General features: G+C 64.3%; 1 protein-coding gene across 2 annotated transcripts in view; it reads right to left on the minus strand.

Annotated features, from left to right (window-relative positions):
* Window positions 1-20,396, minus strand: part of ZFPM1 (zinc finger protein, FOG family member 1) — a 66,125-nt gene that overhangs the window by 20,226 nt on the left and 25,503 nt on the right. For both annotated transcript variants that reach the window (XM_064477662.1, XM_064477661.1), the window contains exons 2-3: window positions 19,831-19,947; window positions 17,191-17,325 (exon numbers count right to left, since the gene is read on the minus strand). In XM_064477662.1, the coding sequence (XP_064333732.1) occupies window positions 17,191-17,325; window positions 19,831-19,933 (238 nt within the window). In that variant the 5' untranslated portion in view covers window positions 19,934-19,947. The remainder of the gene's footprint in view (window positions 1-17,190; window positions 17,326-19,830; window positions 19,948-20,396) is intronic.

A 20,396-nucleotide genomic window follows, 5' to 3' on the forward strand; every position in this document is an offset into this window, starting at 1 on the left:
GGTGAGAACACGTCCGGATCTTAGCCGCAGCTCTCCTAGTGCCCTTGTGTGGTGTACAACCTGTGTAACTGTCCATGGTGGCTCTGGTGATGTTCCATATCCATCCAGCTCCCAGTTCCTGCCCAACCCCTTGCGTAGTTAAGCAGGTGTTGAAGCCCAGTTAGCACCTATCCAGGGCTCTCTCCCAGTCAGAAGCAAGAATGTATCTAAAAACCAGGCTGGGGGTGGGCAGGGCCACCTACCCATGCAGATTGGGTATCTCATGAGGGCTCAGTTCAAAATTGAGAATGAATGAAAGTATGAATGGGCCAGGAAGGGGCTGGGGGCAGGAGACGCTGAGCTGGGGGCGGGAGCTGGCAAGGAGAGTGACAGACAGGAAGACGGCTATTTTTAAATAGCCTCAGAAAGAGCCGGAGGACCCAGACCGCAGTGGCCGTGGAGATGGTCAGCTCTCAGCCACATCGACAGGAAACCTGGGGCCCAGGGAGGCCCGGGAGTGCTCACGTCGCACTGCGAGCTGAGGCCAGAGGTGGGACCAGAACCCGGTCTCTGGACTCATGGCTCAGCCAGTCACAAAACCCCACGTGGGTGCCGAGGACAGAGATGAGAGAGGCACAGCCTCTGCCCTCAGGAGCAACCAGGAAGCATCAGTGTGGCAGCTCCCATGGTGGGCCAGTCGGTGACTTCCCAGTGGAGGCGGCCTCCACTCTGGCAGCCTCCGGTGACCCACGTCTCCGTCTCCTCCTCCAGCTCCAGAGAGGCCCCGGTTGCATCCTCCCTGCTCTGCCTCCTGTGGCCTCCGTGTCCGCAGGTGGAGAGTGCGAGGGGATGCCATTCACCCAGGGAACTCAGTACAAACACAATTCCTGGCCTCTGTCTACAGAGTCTTAGCCAATAGCTTGGCTTACTTTGCAGGGATTCCTCCCAGCCACACTGAAGTTACTCTGCCCAGCATACAGAGTGGGAGACGGGCTCAGAGAGGTTAAGCAATTGGCCCAGGTACACAGCTGGGAGGTGGGATTTGAACCAGAGCCCCAGAACGCTTGTGGCCAGGGCCTTGACACCCTTTCTGGGTCTTTCTGGACTGAGGCAGGAGGCGACAGAGACGAGAGGGTGGGGAGAGGCTGCTGGAGAGGAGGTGGAGGGCAGCGGGCGGCCAGCCCCTCTCCTGCTCTGTCCTCACGTTCCCATCTGCAGACCGGTCTCCTCTGGTAGAGAGGGCACCCCACGCAGCCAGGGTGGACCTCCCCACGGCGGTCAGGCTGTCACTGCGGGCACAGCACTGGGACAAGGACCAATTCATTCCGGCAAACACCCCCACACGTTATTTCCAGAACACGCGTGCCAGGATTCAGTCTCACCCCAAAGCATCTGCGAGGGTCCAGAGGAGAGGCTCATCCTTTGCAGTTTATATGATTTAAACCTCTGTTTAGGTCTCACAAGCCTCTGCTCGTGCCTGGGCGACAAGGGGGAGCAGGCAGGGCTGGCAAGAGCCACTCCTGGGAGCCCCACGGGGGGCGGCGGCGGGAGAGCTGAGGTCTGGGGTCAGCGGCGGGCGGTCCCGCCTCCACCCAGGGTGCGTGCCGGGCTAGGGGCTGTGAGGGCAGTGAGCGGGGCCACCCCTGCCCTCGGTCCCCGGTGTACCCAGACGCGAGGCCCTGCTGGGGCTGCACTGAGTCGCCCTGAGACTCAGCCTCGGCCCCAGCCCTGCCCCGGCCCTAGAGTGACCACCTTCAACCGCACGCATGACGAACAGCGAGGAGGCACTGCTCGGCCCGCCCCGTCCTGCCGCGGAGGCCCAGAGAGCTCAAGCAGCCTGCTCAAGGTGGCGCAGCAAGGGCTGCAGTCACCCTTTCAGACCTGAGCTCCTTCCTGACAGCAGGTCCGGGGCTCCAACCCAGACCATCTGGCCCCAGAGCCCACCGAGCCCAGCCAGTGCAGGCCTCAGTCCCCGCCGTGCAACGGCCCCCGGCAGGCTGGCTTGCGGCTCCGCCCCGAGGCAGCCCTGCTGGTTTGCGGGAGAGTCCCTGAGCTTGGGGCTGCCTCCTGCACCCTGCTGGCTGGCCCCTAGAAGGAGGGGCCAGCCTCCTTGCTAATGGCCAGTAGCCTTCAGCGTAAAAGGCCGGCCGCCCTGCGGTCCCTGCCTTGAACAGTGGGCTCGGGTTGGCAGGTGGGCGCTCACCTCAGGGTCCCTGCCAGCACCCACTTATCTAATCGGCCTCATCGCCCCCGCCCGGCCTCGCCCTGTGGCTCCCGGGGGCCAGCTGGCCCTGGCTTTGTCGGGAGCCAGCCCTATCTCATGGATCACACTGTTTGCCTTTGATAAAAGTCACAAAAAAGAGAGAGAAAAGGAGCGAGAGGGAGAAAGGAAACCCCCCCAACGGTGAGCAGGCCCCGCCCTGCAGGCTTCTAGAAGTTTCTGAGGACCTGGGCCCAGACTGGGGCAGGCTGGGCGGCCGTGGGCCCGGAGAATGTGTGTGTCCAGCACGTCTGGCACCAACGTGGAAACCAGGCCAGAGAGGGCGAGTACCTCTCTCAAGGTCACCAGCAAATGGGGCAGGCCCTCTTTCCCCACCTACCCACACGCTCACTCAGTCCCTCCCACTCCAGACACACCTCACCGGCTCCCATGACCTGGAACCGAGGGTGGCCCCTTTCCCGCAGCCAGCTGGACTGCCCTGCAACTGAGCTGGCCCAGCCCTTCTAGAGGCCTGCACTGTGGGTGGGGGGGCTGCCAGGGGACGACGCTGAGCCCCCCGTTAGCTCTAAGCTCCAGGACCGGGCTGGTACTGGGTCATGTCCCTCCCTGTCTGTGGTTTCCTCTCATGTTAAGTGGGGATAGGTCAAGGTCAAATGACATAATGGGAGAAAGGCTGGAGGGCAGGCCCCGCACGATGAGTGCTCAGTGACCAGGGCAGCCAGCGGGGGTCCGGCTGGGCTGCAGCCCTGCGTGATCCTGGCCAGGCTCTCGGCCCCCCGGGCCTGGGGCTTTAGCCCTAAAACAGACATCACCAGTGCCCGCTTTCCGCGGTGACGGGGTTTCCTGCGGCCCAGGTGCGGCGCCACACGGCCAACGGTCCCAGCCTCCACGGCAAGTACCCAGTCCACAGCAGCGGGACGCGGCCGCAGCCACCATCAGCTGCCCACCTGGGTGGCTCTGGCCCCGGCACGCTGGGGCTTCTGCCACCTGTAGGCGGCGGAGACCTGATCATGTGGATACACCAAACAGGGGCCGCGGCAGGCACGGAAGCCACCTCCTAGATGGCTATTGTTGAGGTGAGAGTCGAGAGCCCACCCAGGTGGGGTGGGCACCACTGAGGCCTGGGGGACACCTCCCTTCTGCTCTGTGGCCACGGAGCCTCTGGGCCAGGAGGGAGGGTTTGTCTGCGTGAATGCCATGGCCCTGCTCATGTGAGCTCGCTGAAGGGGGCACATCGGGCCTGGAGAGAAACAGCTGGGGACGGCAAGTTCCTATCAGCTTCTCGGAACATCCCCCCTCTGGGCCCCACCCTGCTGGCCCTGTTTTTGCTTCCTGTTTACAGATGTGTGACAAGGCCCGGGAACTGGGGACGGAGACCCGAGGCCTGGGGCATGAGGAGGGCTGTGAGGCTGAGCCCGGTGTATCAGTGAGGTCAAAGTGCACGGCGGCAGCCAGCTCCACAGGAGGCCCACACATCTGCTGGAGTTGGAGCTGGTTCCCCTGCGGGGGCAACCACGAACACCCTGCCAGGCGGCTGACAGGCTCGCTGCTGGTCTCTGAGCGGTCCCACCCCCCATGGCAGGAGGAAGGCAGAAGTGCCTGTGCAGCCTAGGGCCCCATGACCTGGAGGCCCAGGGCCATAGGGCACTACCCCGCTAGTGCGTCCCCTGAATCAGGCCACGCCTGAATGCCACATCAGGAAGCAAAAAGGGGTGGAGCTTGATCCTAGCGCTGGCTGTCACCAGCGGCTATGGCACCTTTGGACAGACTCAGACTCCCCGTCACAAATCCCAGGCCTCAGGCTCCCACCTGTGAATCGAAGAGGACTCGTCTGAAAAGGCTTTGGGGCAAAATCAGGTGGGGTGTGTCTCCCTTTCCCCTGCCAGGCGAGGAAAGCAAGTCTTGGAGAAGTCGAGGGGTTGTCTGAGGTTACAAGGCCAGCAGGCCACACAGGGGAGTGAAGCCCGGATCCCTCTGAGCTCAGACCCATGCCCTCAGCCTGGGCAGTGGGCACGCACTCCCAGCCAGTCTTGGAGCGCTCCGGGCCCTAAGCACAGTCCAGTCCGCGCATCCCAGGCGGGAGCCACCAATCTGAGCGGGGCAGGAAAAGTCCCGATGCCCGGTCTGCACACAGGCGGTGGCCCGGGACCCTGGCCCCGCGGCAGGCAGCAGGGCCAACATGGAAGGGATGATCTGACGTGTGTCCTCCAGATAAGACGGGCGCACACGAATGCCGGCTCAGAAGCAAAGCCACTCGAGTGCTCAGAGGATTAGCGGCTCTTGGGGGCCAAGGTGAGGGTTTCCACCCGGCCTCCAGCCTGAGCATCGGGGGAGCCGGGCCCTGCCAGGAGGGCCCGGACCTGGGAAGGCAGCTGGGGGAGCTGGGGACACATATGAAAATGAGGACTGGCTGTCGTGGTTTGAAAATCAGATTTCACGTGTAATCTGGGATCTCTGGCCTCATGGGGAAGATCGGATGCTGTGACCCAGTGCCATCTGCTGCCCACTGGACAGAGGACACCTCTGCCTGAGATGACAGTCTCTCCCACGCCTATCCTGGGGGCTGGCCGCAGGGTTGAGCCCCACCCGATTGCTACGGCACTTGTCCGCGCTACCGAGTGCCCAGCACGGGGGCTGCGACAGTGGCCATGACCAAGAGCCGGACGGACGCCCACTTCACTGAGGGGAAGTCAGAGGAGTCCCCATAGCGACCCCAGAGGCCCCCGTCAGTCCCACCACCACCCGGAGAAGTCTCTGGCTTCTCTGCTGGCCCATGGTGCCACTGCCCAGTGCCCAGTGCCCAGTGCGGCTCCCGCTAGCCTCTGCTGGCACCCAGCCCCTGGGTTCCAGGCTGGGGGTGGGTGCAGAGCCTGGGACTCCCTGGAGTAGGGCGTTCACCCTTCTCCTTCCAGGCCAGAGGTTTTCAAAGGGCTTCAAGCCCAGAACGTTCCTTCTTAACAAGTTTCCCACAGACCTGCACTCACAGTGGCCAGTGGCGGGCACTGGGTTGGAGAGGGTTCCAGAGCTCAGACCCCAAGGACTCCTCTCTAGACGGCCCCTCAGGGTGGGACACACCTGCTCACTGCACCTGCCAGAGGCTCCCTGCCCTGGGGTGGGCTGCCCTCTCTGCCTCCCCTCTGCTGACAAGCTCTGCTCAGCGCCGCTGCGTCACACAGGGCCGTCACACAGGCCGGCGAGCCCAGGCTGAGCCTTCCCGGGAGCTGACGGCAGAGGGGGCTCTGACCCGGGCCAGCGGGTGTCAGACATGGTGCCCGCCACAGGGTCTGAGCTGGGAAGGGCCCTCCAGGGGCATGACCCCGGACGCCCTGGCCGGGGACCTCGGTGTTCCCGAGTCCCCTCACTCGTGCAGCAGGGGGACCCATGGGCCGGCCCCCTGTCCCCACCAGCTCCACTGTGTCCCAAGCACCCCCCACCTCTAGTGCCGTATTTTCCCATCTCTCAGTCTCTCCAGGAGAGTGTCTGCGGCCCCTGATGGCTGTGTCCTGAGAGAGCCTGGGCCCTGTACGCCCCATGAGTACCTGTGTCTAGAGGACAGTGGCAGGAGGCCGAACTGGGGTTGGACACCCGGTCCTGCCGACGAGCCGCAGGCCTGGGAGAAGGGCCAGCTGGTCCTGCTGGGGCAGGTGGGGGAGGACTGCGCCGTCCTCTCTGCTTCTGCTCTCCCTGCACTGACTCCTGGGATGCACACAGGCCCAGAGCCTCCTGATCTGCAAAGCGGGGACCTGGGGGTGGGCACAGAGGGGGACAGCGGGCTTGCCGGGGAGCACAGGCAGGGAGGTGGCCTGGCACTGGAGCCCCGGCCCGGCCTGCACCCCCGCCAGCTGGGGCCTGTGAACTTCTCTTCCTATCTCTGAGCATCGCTGGAGACTATTGATTTTTTGACACAGAACAACAGCCCATCTTTATCGGGCTGAACCCTGGCCCCAGCTAATGGCGCTGGGACTGCCTGGGAATAACCAGCAGTCAGGGTGGGGCCCGCGCCCCCCTCCAGGGACCTGCTGGATTTCTGCCGGCCCCTTCCCCTCCCCGCCCTGGTCGGAGCCTCCCTGGGCCCCACAGAGCCTGAGAACCACAGCTCCCGGTGCCTCAAAGTGCAAGGCCTCATGGCCTTTCCAGCCTTCTTGAAAAGCTTTAAAAAAAAAAAAAAAAAAGCACCCTGGGTCTCTGGGCCTCAGGCCCCCTACCTGTGAAATGGGGAGAGGGCCCATCAGCTCCTGGGCCCTGGTAGCTTGGTCTTGGGAGACCCTGAGGCCTGAGAACTGGGGTGGGGGTCCCTGGCCCACCCCGCCCTGCCTCTTCCCGGAGGGGGCGGAAGCAGGGTGTCTGATAAGGTAAAGAAAGCACCTCCTGTGCAAACAGCTTATCTGGCTATCGGCCTGGGCGTCCCGGCCCCTGCCCGTTCTCCAGGGGCCAACACCACCGAGGGCCCTTCCTTCCCATCCCGCTTCCTGCTCACCCCCTCTCCACCTGGCTGGCCCATCCTGCTCCCTGTGTCCCTGGGCCCTGCCCCCAGCCTCAGGCCAGTCTTGTCCTACCCAGCCTGGCGGGCGCCCACCCCCACCCCAGGGGCGGCAGCAGGCACAGAGGTCAGCCAACCCCATGGAGATGTCCTGACACCGCACCACCCCCAGGGCCAGCCCCTTAGAGAGTAAGAGACGCCTTCCAGGGAAGGCGCCAGGCCCTGAGCACCAGCAGGTCCTTTATAAACACCCTCGGCTGCTCCGCCCACAAGGGAGGCGTGGGCACTTGGGGAGGGGCCTGGGCCGAGGGAAGGCTATGTCTTGCCCAAGCCCCCCTGGCTCTAAACGGGTCCCTGAGGATGACGCAACATGAGGGGAGTCCCTGGGGATAGCTTTGCCCCCCTCATAGGCTGTGTGTGCTCGATGCACTGCATGGAACCAGCAGACACCTGCTCTCAAGGCACAGATGACTCAGTCCCTGAACCACCCCATGCCCTGGGGGTGGTTACTCCCCTCCTTCTCAGACAAGGAGACCGAGGGTCAGAGAGAACCCAGCCACACAGTGAGGTGGGCAACTGAGTTCAAGCTCAGGCCCATGACCCCTGTCCAGTGCTCTGTCGTCCTTCCTGCCCCTTGCGGGGAGGCAGGGAAGAACCATGCCTGGGCCAGGGCAGGGGCCTGGGAAAGTAGGCTTGGAGGACAGAGGGCCTGCTGCCTGCACACAGTGAGCCCAGGCTGGTTGCCACCCCAGACACAGCTCCCTTCTTCTGTGCCTCTGCCCAGGAACCCCCAGGGCTCCCCACTAGGCCCCAAATCAAGCACTCTGCTGCCAGCCCAGCCGGGGCCCGTGGTCCGCTCCAGTAGGGGCGTCACCTCTGGACGTGGTGCTCACTCCCACCTCCACATACTGCCCAACTCTCAACTGCCAAGGTGATGGCTTGCGCTCTCTGAGACCCAGCGAGTCCTGGGCCTCCAGGGGCGGGGCAGGCAGAACCAGTAAAGACTCAGGAACCAGGCAAGGCAGAGGCGGTGGTGGGGCTGTCTCAGTGTTAGCCCCCATCTGCCCCGACTGCCTGTGGCCTCGGGTGCTGGGTGTGGGAGCTGCTGGCGGTGGGTGTGCTTGGGGACAAGCAAGCGTGCAGATGCAAACACACACACGCACGCACACACGCGCACACGCACACAAACACACACTCACGCATGGGCACGCACACGCACGGGCACACGCATGCACACGCACGGGCACACGCATGCACGCACACACGCACGCACGGGCAAAGAGGCAGGGGTTGTGTGTGCAATTTGCTTCTTTTAGAATCATTTCTCCCCTTTCTTGTAGAAATTCTTCAGGCTAGCAAAAATAAAAACTAAATGGCTTGCTGTCTTCAACACGGCCGCGATGACCGCCCCCGCCCCCTGCGCCTGTCCGAGCTGAGAATACTTTTCTGGGTCAATTCCTAGAAGCTGAACTGCTGAGTCAGGACAGGGGCTTCTCAGCACCAGGAGGGGCTCGGGTGGCCCGGGGCCTGGGCGGCTCCAGCCTGAGCACCTGCACCTGGGGGAGCGCTCCCCGGGCCGGGGGTGGACGGCCCGGAGCCCACTGCATCTGGCAGCTCCCAGCCCCACGGAGACCACAGGTGACCTGGGATGGCCCAGACAGATGCCGGGGCCACCTGCCTGAGGGAGGAGGGGTGGGTTCAAGGAGGGGCGGCCAAAGAGACTCTCTCCGAAGGGGCGGGGGCCCCCGAGGCAGCGGGACCCCTCCCCCACAACATACAATAAGCCCCCGATAGCATCGCTCATTTCAGGCCCTGCTTGGCCCTTTCGGGCAGGATATGACCAGCCCTCAAGCCTATGGCGGCCCCTTTGTCCCATCTCCAGGGACCGATCTTATCGGCGCGTCCACCGCCGCCGTAATGGAAACACACGGTGAGGAAATAAGTTCCACGCAGAGATAGAGGACGAATACTAAATAAATAGGGAGCCAGCACGCGTGGCGTGGGGGCCCAGGGGACAGTGCGACATCGGGGTGGGCGGGGCGGCTCCCACCCCGGGGCTGGGAGACCCTCTGCAGCTCTCGAGCCTCGGTCTCCCCACCTGTCAAGTGGGCCTGATGGAGCTCCCTGCTCCCTGCAGGGCTGTGAGGAGGCCTTGCCTGCAGGAGGGCAGCGCTGCCTCAGTCTTCCTCCCAGGACAGGGAGAGCCAGCCCGTGTTGGGGAGGGAGCGGCCTGACAGTGGCCCTGCAGTGCCCCAGGGCCTGTACCATCATGCTCTGCTGGGAGACAGCCACAGCCTCCCACACGCAGCCCTCCTGGTTTCTCCAGACAACTGGAACGTCCTGCCCCTGTCCCACAGGGGAGCAGCCTGGGCCCAGAGAGGGGCGCAGTGGGCCCTGAGGACCCCACTGCAAGAGGTGGCAGCTAGAAGCCAGGTCTGCGCTGGTGCCGGTGGTGGGGGCCCCGCCAGCCAGGGGGAGCAGAACGGTAACAGTGCTGGTCCCGGGGACCAGGACACACAAGTCCTGGTGACAGCACTGGTAACAGGGCTCACTCTGGTCCCGCCAGCACTAGCAGCGGCACGACAAAGGGGGCAGCCTGCACTGTCATCCCCTGGGGTCCTCCCAGTGTGCGTCTGTGGCCACTTAACCGGGAGAGGTGAGCTGATGTGCCCTGGGCCACATGGCCAGGTCCTAGTGGGTGTGGTTTGGGCCCAAGGGGAGGACGGGGAAGGAAACTTCTGGAAGGGGCAGCAGGTTCCAGAGGTCCCGGGGGGCTGGGGGGGCTGCGTCCCTCTGATGTCCGGGAGGCGCTGGCAGGGCAAGGGCGGACACCCAGACGCCCAGCCTGGGGCGGGGGGTGGGCTGGCCAGGGCAGGAAGCTGGCCGGAGGGCGGAGGAGGAAGCCGGCTTGATTAGCGCCCGTGGCTGAGATAGGCCTTCCCGGCCACAGATAGCCACTCCCGGAAGGCGGGTGAGGTCAGCGGGCGGCGCAGGCCTGGGCCCCCACCCGCTGCCAGGGCAGCCAAGGACCTGCACCCTGGCTGCGCTCTCTGCAGGGCACCTTGCTGCCTGGAGCCTCTGCCAGCGCAGAGCCCACGCCCCCCAGGAGGGGCCCAGAGAACCATATGGGGCTGGGCCAGGAGGGGTGGGACTGCAGGCTTCATCACTGCTCGATCGCCCCAACCTCTCTGTGCCTCAGTGACCACGTCCGAAACACCAAAATACAGTCTCAGCTTTTTCGTGGGTCTCCTGTGTCTGTCTTTGAACCTCCACAGTCCACTCACCACATGGCTACCAGCTCTCCCCTCCCTTGCCCCCTTTCCCAGTCATCCTCACCACAGGGCCTTTGCACTGGCCATGCAGGTGAGCGGTTTTCCCAGTGTCCACAGGGCTGGCTCCCCCAGCCTGCTGAGCTCTTCATACGAATCCCCAAGGGTGAGGGGCTCTCCACTCGCTTCTCAGCCTGTGCTCCTTGCTTAGCCCCCGCCCTCACTGACCCCTCCCTCTGAAACGGGCTATGGCTCCAGGATGGCATCAGCTGGTCTGTTTGGCTCATGCTGCATCCCAGGGTCTCTAATGGGGGCCAGCACACAGTAGGTGCTCGATAAATGAAAATGCAAGTGGGTGGCAGGGCAGTCTGATGGGTCGGCCCACTGACCGTCTGCCCCTCTCCAGCTTCTGGCTGCCTGTGTGTCCCTGAGGCCCAGGCCTTTGTCAGGGGTGGAGGTCGAAGTCAGAACTGGGCCAAAGGGTGGCTTCCATCTGGCCAGGGCCGATGGTGCCAGGCGGTCAGCACCTCCAGGGTGAAGAACTGCTGACCACAGCGAGGGGTCAACAGCCTGGCCCCCAGGGAAGCCATGGCCAGCTCCAGGCCCCAGCTGCCCCTCAGGTGGGGGAACGGGGGGTCTCACTGCGGAGGCCCCTCTGCTCAGGGCTGTTCTGGGGTGTCGTGTGTGGCCTGGTGCTCGGGCCCCTAGTGCCCACCGGGCAGTGCAGGAGGTGGCATCTGTGTGGGCCCGGCCAGCCATGGAGAGGCCATGGGCTCACAGCCCCCGCCTCAGCCCTGTCCTGGGGGCTCTGCCCACAGGGCCCTGCTCAGAGATGGGTGGCACTGAGCTTTGGCGGTAGACACCGGCCACGGGTTCAGGCCCCTACCCTTGCCTGGGGACTGCTGGCCTGGGAGGGCATCATGGAAAGAACTCAGGGCCCAGGGACATTGGTCAGCCAGCCACCTATGGCCTCTGCTGGCCAAAGCCTGTGACCTCTAAACCCCATTTCCAAGACAACCACCTACAGAACAGGTCCTCCCCCACCACAACCCACCTCCTCCCTCCCTGCACTGGCCCCAGACCCAGCCAGGCACACCCGGGCCTCAGGGCTCTCTCCTCTGCTGCGCCCTCCACCTGGCACATTGTCCCTAGATGGCAGCTGGCTCCCCCATTTCTCTGGTCTGTGCTCAAACGTGGCTCAGCGAGGCTGGCCCTGGCCACCCTACTTATTAGAACTGTCCCTTCTTTATTTTATCCCGAGCCTCACCCCCTCGGACATGTGACATTTTTACTGATTATTTAATCTCTCTCTCACTGCCCAGAACAGCAGCTCCCCGAGTGCCTGGACTCTGCTGGCGCTGAGCAGGCACTTGGTGCACAGGTGTTTGTTGAGGGCATACACGACCTCCTTCTCTTGCCCACTCCTGGCTGTAGACCCCACTGTCCTTTGGTTCTGAAGCATGTCACACCACAACACAGTCCCTATTTCTGCCAGCACCTGTCCTCAGCCAACACCTGGGAAGGAAGGATGGCTGACTGTGGGGCCACACAGCCCCCTCCTTGGGACCCCCCCCGGTCCTCAAGTCTCGATCTGCACAGCTGTGAGGTGGGGAGGTCGGGATGGGCGTAGGGCCTGCTGGGGGGCCTCAGGGGGCATCTGGTGTGGACCCTCTTCCCTGGGACACCCAGAAGAGGTAGCTCCTAACCAAGCTGCTGGGCCTGGACTCCAGAGCTGGCCCCAGGCTGACCTGCCACCCGCCATCGCCCCCTCCTGTGCCCTCCCCCTGTCCACTAATCTAAGATAAGCAGGCCTATTGGGCCGCAATGCCGGGCCGGCGACAACGCAAAAGCGCTGAAATGATTTTTAACACCCACACACATGCCGAACTGGCAGGAGGGGCGCGTGGCCAGGCTGTATCGGCCCATCTCCCCGGCTGTCCGTCAGGACAGGCCGTCCTGCCTCGGCCGCCTGCCCACCACCGCCAGATAACAAACCTTGAGGTTTGCGGAGAGACTCAGGGCAGTGAGATTAGCCAACCAAGAGCGGCCCAGACAGCCAGCGATGGCCCTGCTCATGCTCCAGGGGCCAGGATCCCCGGCCTCCAGGAGGTGCCCTGGGCAGGGGGGCAGTGGGCTTTGGTCCCCAAGCAGGGAACGGCAGACAGACACCTCCTCTGGCCCCTCACAGCAGGACTGACCCCCGAGCTCCAAAGATGCCCTTCCCCATTCTCCGAGCAGCAGCTGATCAAACGCCTTGCTTAACACTCTGTCCCCACCTTACAGCCAAGAAAACAGAGGTGTCTCCCTACAGTCTATGGCCCTGAGCCCAACCCTGGCCTTTCCATGTCCTGTCCTCTCTCCAACCCTACTCTAGCCTCAAATGCTCCAGCCATGCCCATGCTAGCCAAACCTCAGGACCTTTGCACATGCCCACTCCATCCTGAACACCCTCACCCCACTTTGACTTATCCTTTGGGCCTCACCTTGGGGATGGAGTAGGGGAGGTTTGGGGTCCTCCTATGTTGTTGCCCTGGCCTGACCAGCTGGCTGTCCCCTCTGCTGGCCTGCAGTGCAGGGGGAACATGGCCCGCCTTCCCATCTCTGCCTCTAGGGCTAGAGATGAAGCTGAGGACAAAAAAGGTGACACCTGATGTTTGGTCAGTTGGATTCTGTTTTGTAAACAGTAGTCACCAGGGAAGAGTTCCAGGTCCCAAGACAGGTGAAGGGGACCCCACTCCCAGGGCCCTGCTCACACAGCCATGTCACAGCCCTGGCCACACCCTTCCTTCCTGGCCCCACGGAGTGCATGCCACCCTCACAGCCACTGGACCAGCCCCTAGAGCTGGTGGGGAGTCCCTGCGAGCCTCTGGGTTCACCTGCTCAGTCCCCAGCTATGCACAGCATCCCTGGTGGACAGCTTTGCACTCAGGAGTGCCTGGACCATGCTACCTCCAGACAGGCAGGGGAGAACCACAGAGATGTGCTTGCCCTCGCCTCCCTGGGCCGGGCACGGCGGGCGGGGAGGGCAGAGGAGTGACACCGTCTCCGTCCACCCCCAGGCAATGCCGGACCAGTCATGGGCGGGGGACTCCCCGCCAGGCCTGGCTACACAGGAGGCTCCCAGACCCCTGGGGGCCCAAACCCACTGCAGCCCCTCCCTTCATCTGTTTTCTCACAACCCAGCCAGGCAGGCTGAGGTCACACTGATTGCCACTGTGCCACAGGACAGAGGCTCCGACGGGTACCATGAGGTGGGTGACAGGCCCGGGACCCCCAAGCAGTCAGATGGGACCCTCAGGGCTCTCAGTCCTAATGGGGGCTGGCCTGTCTGCCCGCCCTCTGCTTTTCCGGGATGGTGAGTGGGGAGGCTGTGGGATGGGACTTGGTGGCCCCCGCCCTGACGGCCACGGCAGCGCAGCCACCCTCCCAGACGTGCTTTGAGGATCATAGACGATAGCTCTCAACCATCCGCACAGCAGAATTTTAAGCAACCAGCCCCTCTAGCGAACAAGGTCATTTCAAAGATAAAAATACCCACTCTCTGGTCCCTGCTGCCTGCCCGCTCCCTTCTGGCTGGCGGTTCAAAGGAAGACGAGGGCAGGATGGGGCCAGCGCAGCCTTCAGCCCAACACCCTGCTTCCCTGGGGCTGGTGGCCATCCCCCATGGACCCTTCTCTGTCCTCATCCATTTCGAGGGCGAGGTGGCTTCTCCTTGTTCTGTGGCCACACAGCTTGGCCGGCCACAGGATGTGGTGGCTTTCCACTCGAGAGCGGAGTTCTGGTCATTCAGAGAGCTGCTTCTCCCAATGAACCCACCTGCACCCTCCCCCTGCTCCCTTGTACAGAGAAGCCTGGGCCTCCCAGAGGGATGACAACACTGAGGGGGGGGGGGCGCTGGCTCTGCACCATAGAGCACATGAGGAAACTGAGGCCCAGAGAGGTCAAGTAACCAGCAAAGCTGGACCCAGGCCCGGGCAGGCAGGTTCCTGCCTCTCAGGACAGCTGGGGCCGGAGGGTTCCCACTAGAAGCAGCAACACTGGAGAACTAGCCACCAGCAGCTGACGATGCTCGCAACGTCTGAAAATGAAGACAAGACCCCAAGCACCTCCTGGCCTGTTTTTGGAGCTCTGGGGTTGCCAGGTCGCAGATGGGGTGGGGGGACCTAGTGTGGGTGCAGTGACGAGGCCTAGAGATAATAGGCCCTTTGCACATTCCGGGGCTCGCACTCCAGTGTTTATAAAGTCCTTGCGGGTCCAGCACCTCAGCAGGTTTGCAGTGTGTGCCGAGGGCCTCCGGGCAGCAGGGGGCTTGGAGGCTTCCCTTCCGCCCGGTGCCGTGCGGGCGTCTCCCCAGGGCTTTGTGGCCATCTGCCTGGGGCCTTGACCGCTACAGACAGGGCAGCCTTGCTGCACCCACCGTGCAGTTGGAGAGAGGCACTGAGGCCCAGCCTCCCAGCCGGCTGATGTCACCTGCCCCTGAGCCCCTGTCATCTCAGCACCCTTCTCAGGCTGTGGGTCTGACCCGGGGAGGGATCCTTGGAGACCCATGAGCAGATGCGGCCAGAATGGAGAGGCAGCGGCGAGCACCTGTGTGGGCCGAGCCCCGGTCTCTCTGAGGTGGCCAGGCCCATCCTCACACCGCGCAGATGGGGAACCGAGACTTGGGGCCAGTCACCCCCCAGAGCCAGGCAGGCTGGGGCAGGCCTTCACTTGTCCCCACGGGATGGGGAGGCGGGGGCAGCAGAGATGGACGGACAGACTCAGACAGGGAGTGGGCAGAGGTGCAGATGGACAGGGAGGGGCTGGGGAGCCACGAGGAGCACCGGGCCTGTGGCAAAGGCCCTGGTTGCACACCCTGTCCTCACACATACTGGCCACTGGGCTGGGCGCTGCCCTTGGGGACACCGACCCTGCCGCCCCAGCACCAGCACGGCGGCCCCTACAAGATAAGAGCCCACGGGGCGTCTCTGGCTTTCCGGGCTGGCGATAAGTGTGGCCTGTTCAGGGTCTGATAGGGGGCGGCCACCACGGCGGTTGGCTGGCGGCTGCTTATCGGCCCATCGCTGCCCGCTGCACAGAAATGCCTATCTGTGGGGGCCGATAGGGAGCCCCCCAGCCCCCGAAGATGCGAATAGAGCTGGAAGCTCCACGGTGCACCCCAGCCCAAACCACGGCCCCCACAGCCACTGGGGGCCAGACCTTGCCCAGAGGCCTCCGCTTTCCTGTCTGTGAAATGGGGGTGGTGCTGCTAGCCCCACAGGGTGGACGGGCCAGCGGAGGACGGCCGTGGCTGCCACCAACATGGGCGTGCCGCTCCCTTTGTTGCTCTGCGTCTGGGTCTCTCCACAAAGGGGGGGGTCGCCTTGCACCTGCCGCCTGTGACTGCCCGGCACACTTGTCCCCATGGTCACTCTGTCCAGCTGCGGCTTCCTCAGCCCCACCGCCTGCCCAGGGGCCTATCAGGGTCCCACAGGCATCTGGGTTTCCCTGGAATTCGGGAGCCCGTGCCGGAGTCGTGCTGACCCAGTGTCTGGGGGCCTCGCTGCTACTCCATTCTAGAGCTGGGGAGACTGACGGGGTCAGAGCAGTCTGACCGCAGGGCCCCAGCCCCCACTGCACTGCCCCTGCGCCCAGAAAGGCCCTGCTGCCGGTCCCGGACCCCAGCAGGTGGGCGTCCGGCTCAGTTGTGCCGACTGGGCTGGGAGGGCCCCGTGCACACGGGGCCTGTGGCCCGTCTCTGGCCAGGCGCTCCTCGGTGGGGGTGGGCTTGCTATTGTCGCATCCCGGCCCATCGCTGGGACCCTAAGGTGGGGTGGGGTGGGCAAGACATCGCTATGCTCAACCCGCTCCCAGCCTGGGGACGGCAGAGGGGGCCCCCAGCCTGCCATGCACAGGATGCTCCACACCCAGGCAGCACCACGGCCCACCCAGCAGGGAGAGGCTGTCAGAGAGCTCAGACTCCCGGTGGAGCAGTGTCGCCAACTCGCTTGTGCCCACCAGGCCAGCCCCTCCCTCCCTGGGCCCCAGACCCCCACCTATGGTGGGGCTGTGTTGTGTTAAATCAGCAGGGGGACTGGAAGGCACACAAGCCACCACCCCCACGCGGCACCACGCAGACACCACACGTCGGTCCCAGTACTCTTCCTGACTCCTTGGGATCCCAACGAGGGGTCCACACGGCCACTTGCATTGGACACCTCGGGGTGTCAGAGACCATCTCTGACACCCCGAGAGGTCACAGGGGTCCCCTCTGCCCTGGTGAAGTCTTCCCTGACCCCCCAGCACGGTGAGGCCCTCACATGTGCTTCCTCCCCACTGGCCACCACCCTCACTTGTGTGAGGGCAGCTCCAGGTCGGTGCACAGCAGGTGCTCAGTACATGCTTGCTAGGTGTGCCCACACGCCTGGCCTGGGTGTGCAGCCTCGGTGCCGCCCTCCATTCGCCAAGGACCACGCCCTCCCTCCTTCACCCAGCAGCTCCCATGGGACCGCCCTCAACGACCAGTGCCCTGAGTGGCAGCCCTGGGACCCCACCCCCAAGCTGCCCTGGGTCCCCCAAGCGGCACTAGTTCTAATTAGGAATCACAGAAAGAGCAGACACGCCCAGCCTGCCCTGTGCTCATAAGTGGGTGGAACTGGGGAGCTGCTGGGAGGGGACATCTGGTGGGCCCTCCACAGTCAGAATTCTGGCAACCTGGGCAGGGGGAGTGCTGGGAGGTGAAACCTCCGTCAGAGACACTCCCTGTGGTCCAGGGCCTGGCAGACTGGAGCCACCTCCCTCCCACGTGCTGCAGCCACTCCAGGGGTGGGTCCTCTCCCGCCCTGCACAGACCTGAGCTCCTGGCCTGGCTGGGAAGGCCCGGGCATCCTGGTGGCTCCAGACACACACCCCTACCTCCCTGCCTCCTGCTCGGGCTGTTCCCATCTCCCACATGCCCTTCCTCGCCCTCACAGCCTGCACCGCTCACCCAGCCAGGCCGGACTCTGCCGCCTGAGATCATCGGCAGCTTGTCTGCTGCGCGGGGCCTACCTCCAGGGAAGCCGCTGGCCCCACAGGCCGGCTGGACGTTGAAACAGGCAGCGCTGGGCCCGGTGGTTCACTATCGACCTCCCTGGCCAACAGGCCAGGCCTGTCCCACCCAAGCCATCAGGGTGGCCGACTCCCAGGACTCCCACAAGGCAGGGCCCCCAAGCCACCCAGGAGAGGTGATGCTGGCAGACCCCGAGTGCAGGCGTGCTTACCTGGCCCACCCCAGGGGCTGCTGGCCTCCTCCTCCTCCGCCTCCAGCCTCGTCTCCGGCTCCTGACTCTCCATCTCCTCGGGGCCTCCTGGGGACATGGGGGGCTGTGGCAATGGCCGGGGTGGAGGACTAGCGTCTGCAGAAGGGAAGACACCAACATGTTCCACTGAGCCTCTGGGCACCAAGTCGCCGGCTCTCCCTACTCTGTGGCCGGGAAGGACACCAAGGCCCAAGGCCGCCCCCCAGGCTTGCTCTAAGCAGGGGCTGGCCTTACCTCCCAACTTCCGCCCGCCTTGAGAAGCCCTCGGCCTGCTCACCGGCTGCGGCAGCTGCCGTTAATGATTAGAGCGCAGGGTGGCCTGCCCGGCACGCCCAGGCCAGCGGGCACACGTGCGGCCCCGGCTCGCCGGGCTCCCCGGCCGGCAGCGGGGGCCCCTCCGCCAGGCCCCGCACCCAACTCCAGCCCAAAGGGCATATTTGCCTTCCGCACCGGCCCGATAACCACCGCGGTCCCCGGTCGATGAGCTCCCATAGCAGCCCCCCTGGTGACGTCACGCACCCGGCAGATTATTAATCCCCAAGATAAGGGCCGTGATTAACATCGAATAAATCAATCACACAGTATAAAAGTCCTATTATTTTTGGCTATAAATCAAGTGGCTGGCACCCGAGCTCCAGCCACTGCGCGGGAGCCGCGCTGGGCCCGCCTGACAAGCAGATACCGCTCCCGCCGCCTTATCGCGCCCATCGGCGCGTTATCACCGCGGCCTGTGCCAGGTGCAGCCCCGCTTGTTTTTCTCCAGCTCCTCCCCGCCCCGCCCCCACCCCCACCCCAGCAGCCCGGCTCCCAGATCAGATAAGGGGCCAGGCTCCTGGGGGCAAAGTCCACCCAAAACCAGCCATTGCCCTTTTGAGAGCGCCGCCCCCCCCCCCCCCCGTCAGTGCGCAGCACCGGATGGTGATGGTGACAGTGATGGGGCCCCCACTGCCTGGGCCACCGGACAGGTACTCCCCCAGTTACGGATGTGAAAGCCGACAGGCTAGGGAGAGGCTGCCTGCAGCATGGTGGTGGTGACAATGACTGCAGAGATAGTGAGGCCTACAAACAAGCCCCTGAGGCCAGGCCCCTGACCCTCCACCCTGCCCGCTGTCCCGGAGGAGCCAAGGGTGACTGGAGGCCCGGCTCTGGGTTCAAGTCCCTCTAGCCTGGCCTCCTTCTCACTGCACTGCCCTGGTGACCCCAGTGGGCCTGACACTGGGGAAAGGGGCACGGGCCAGCAGGTGTCAGAGGATGGGGCTTGCTGGGCACCTGTGGCCATCCTGAGGCGACTGACGCTCTGACATTGGGACATTCTGGGGATGGGGTCCACAGGGAGAAGCCCCCTGTCTATCTGGGATCTCGGCCCCCCAGTCCCAGCCCTGAGGGGCTCTCCCGCTGTCCCCTGTCTGTCCCACCTCAGGGCCTTTGCATGTGCAGATGTGTGCAGCACAGGCTCCACATGTCCTTCTCTGCTCAGTGCTGCCCCTACCCCATCTCTCCTTTGCTCCTGGTCAAGCCACCCACTTACCACCCTCCTAAACAGTCCCGCTTGTGGCCATGTCTCCCCTATTGGACTATGGCCCAGGGCTAACTCAGCTTCTGTGCACAGGGCTTGGAGGGTACTGGATGGGGTGGGAGCTCGCTGCCCACTGCCGACAGGGGGGATGGGGCAGAAGGGGGCTGGGGGCTCACGGCAGGTGACCGGGCAGAGCCCAGACCTCTTGTCCTCCCTCCATGAACCCCTCAGCCTCAGCTCCATCTTCTGGAAAACAAGGGTGAGGCTACTGACCTCCCCCACTGCCTCCAGCTCAGTGAGGCCCCTCCTCCTGGGGTCTTCGGGGGGCACAGCCAGCCCGAGAGGCTGGCCCAGCTTCGAAGTCCCGCCAGGGACCCGGCTGGAGCAGGCCTCCTGATGCCAAACTAATTCACTCTCTGGTGAGCTTGAGGGTCTCTCCTTCCAAGCCCTGTTCTCAGCTTCAGAAGTGCGCCCCTACCCCCCAGGGAGACCGCTACCAGGAGGGCCCAAGGAGAGGCTCCAGGGGCCCGAGGGGGGCAGACAGAGGGGAGAGGGGCCAGCCTGAATCCAGACTTCGGGTCAGATCCTGCTCAGGTGCTTGCAGGCTGTGTGACCCCGGCCGAGTCACTTAACCTCTCCGGGCCTCATTCCCGTCTGTAAAATGGGCTGAAGTGCCCTAACAGGAGAACCTGCTATGTACTGAGCAGCACGTGTGCTGAGGCAGATGACCCTGTTTCACAGTGGGTACACCGAGGCTGGGGGCCGTGATCCTCCCGAGGTCACTCGGTGCCCTTATGACTCCCCGACAACTCTGGACTAGACCTTCCCCATCGGGCCTCGCTCTCCCCTCCTGCACCACGAAGACCCTCCGAAAATGTGTGTGTCACCTCTTCCAGGCCCTCTCAGACCCCTCCCTGGCCCCAGTGGGCATAGCCAGCCCACAGACACCCGCAAGCTCATGCCCATCTCACAGGTGTGGAAACTGAGTCCACAGTGGGAAATGGCTCCAGCAACGTCACAGGCGAGGAACGGGGAAGGGGTGGGGGTGCCAGAGCCTGGTCTGTCGCACCCGCCACCCAACTTGCCTGGGCTGGAAGGGCTCTGGAGCTCCGGCTGCCCCGTGGTCTCTGGCTCCAGTGGCTCCGGGAGGCTGGTGTCCACGGCCTGGGCCTCTTCTCTGGCCTCCATGTCTCCGAGGGAACCTGCGGACACAGCCCGAAGGGAGTCATGAGGCGGTGTCTGCTCACGGCGCACCCCCGCCCGCCGGTCTCCTGACCCCTCCCAGCACAAGCACAGCCCCGGTACCAGGCACAAGGGGGCACCGGCAGGGCTCGGCCGCCCCGCATGGTCAGAGGTCAGAGTCCTCAAGGGGGCGGCCATTAGCATGGGGGCGACCTCGGGGTACCCCAAGACTTGGTATGTGAACCTCACCCTTGTATCAACCCCAACCCCTGCACCGGTTCCAACGCCTGGGGGTCACCCTGCCTCCCACCCAGCTCACCTCCTCTGCAGCCTCTGCTGGCCCCGCGGACCACTCTTCCCTGGACGACGCTCCCAGCCCCTCCCCTCTGCTCCAAGCGTGGGAGCAGCACCGGCCTCCTCTGGGCCGGGGCCCCTGGGGGCTGCAGGAATGCAGGTAGGCACTTGGGCT

The sequence above is a fragment of the Camelus dromedarius genome, chromosome 23 (genome assembly GCF_036321535.1).
Source record: "Camelus dromedarius isolate mCamDro1 chromosome 23, mCamDro1.pat, whole genome shotgun sequence".
In the NCBI taxonomy this organism is placed as follows: domain Eukaryota; kingdom Metazoa; phylum Chordata; class Mammalia; order Artiodactyla; family Camelidae; genus Camelus; species Camelus dromedarius.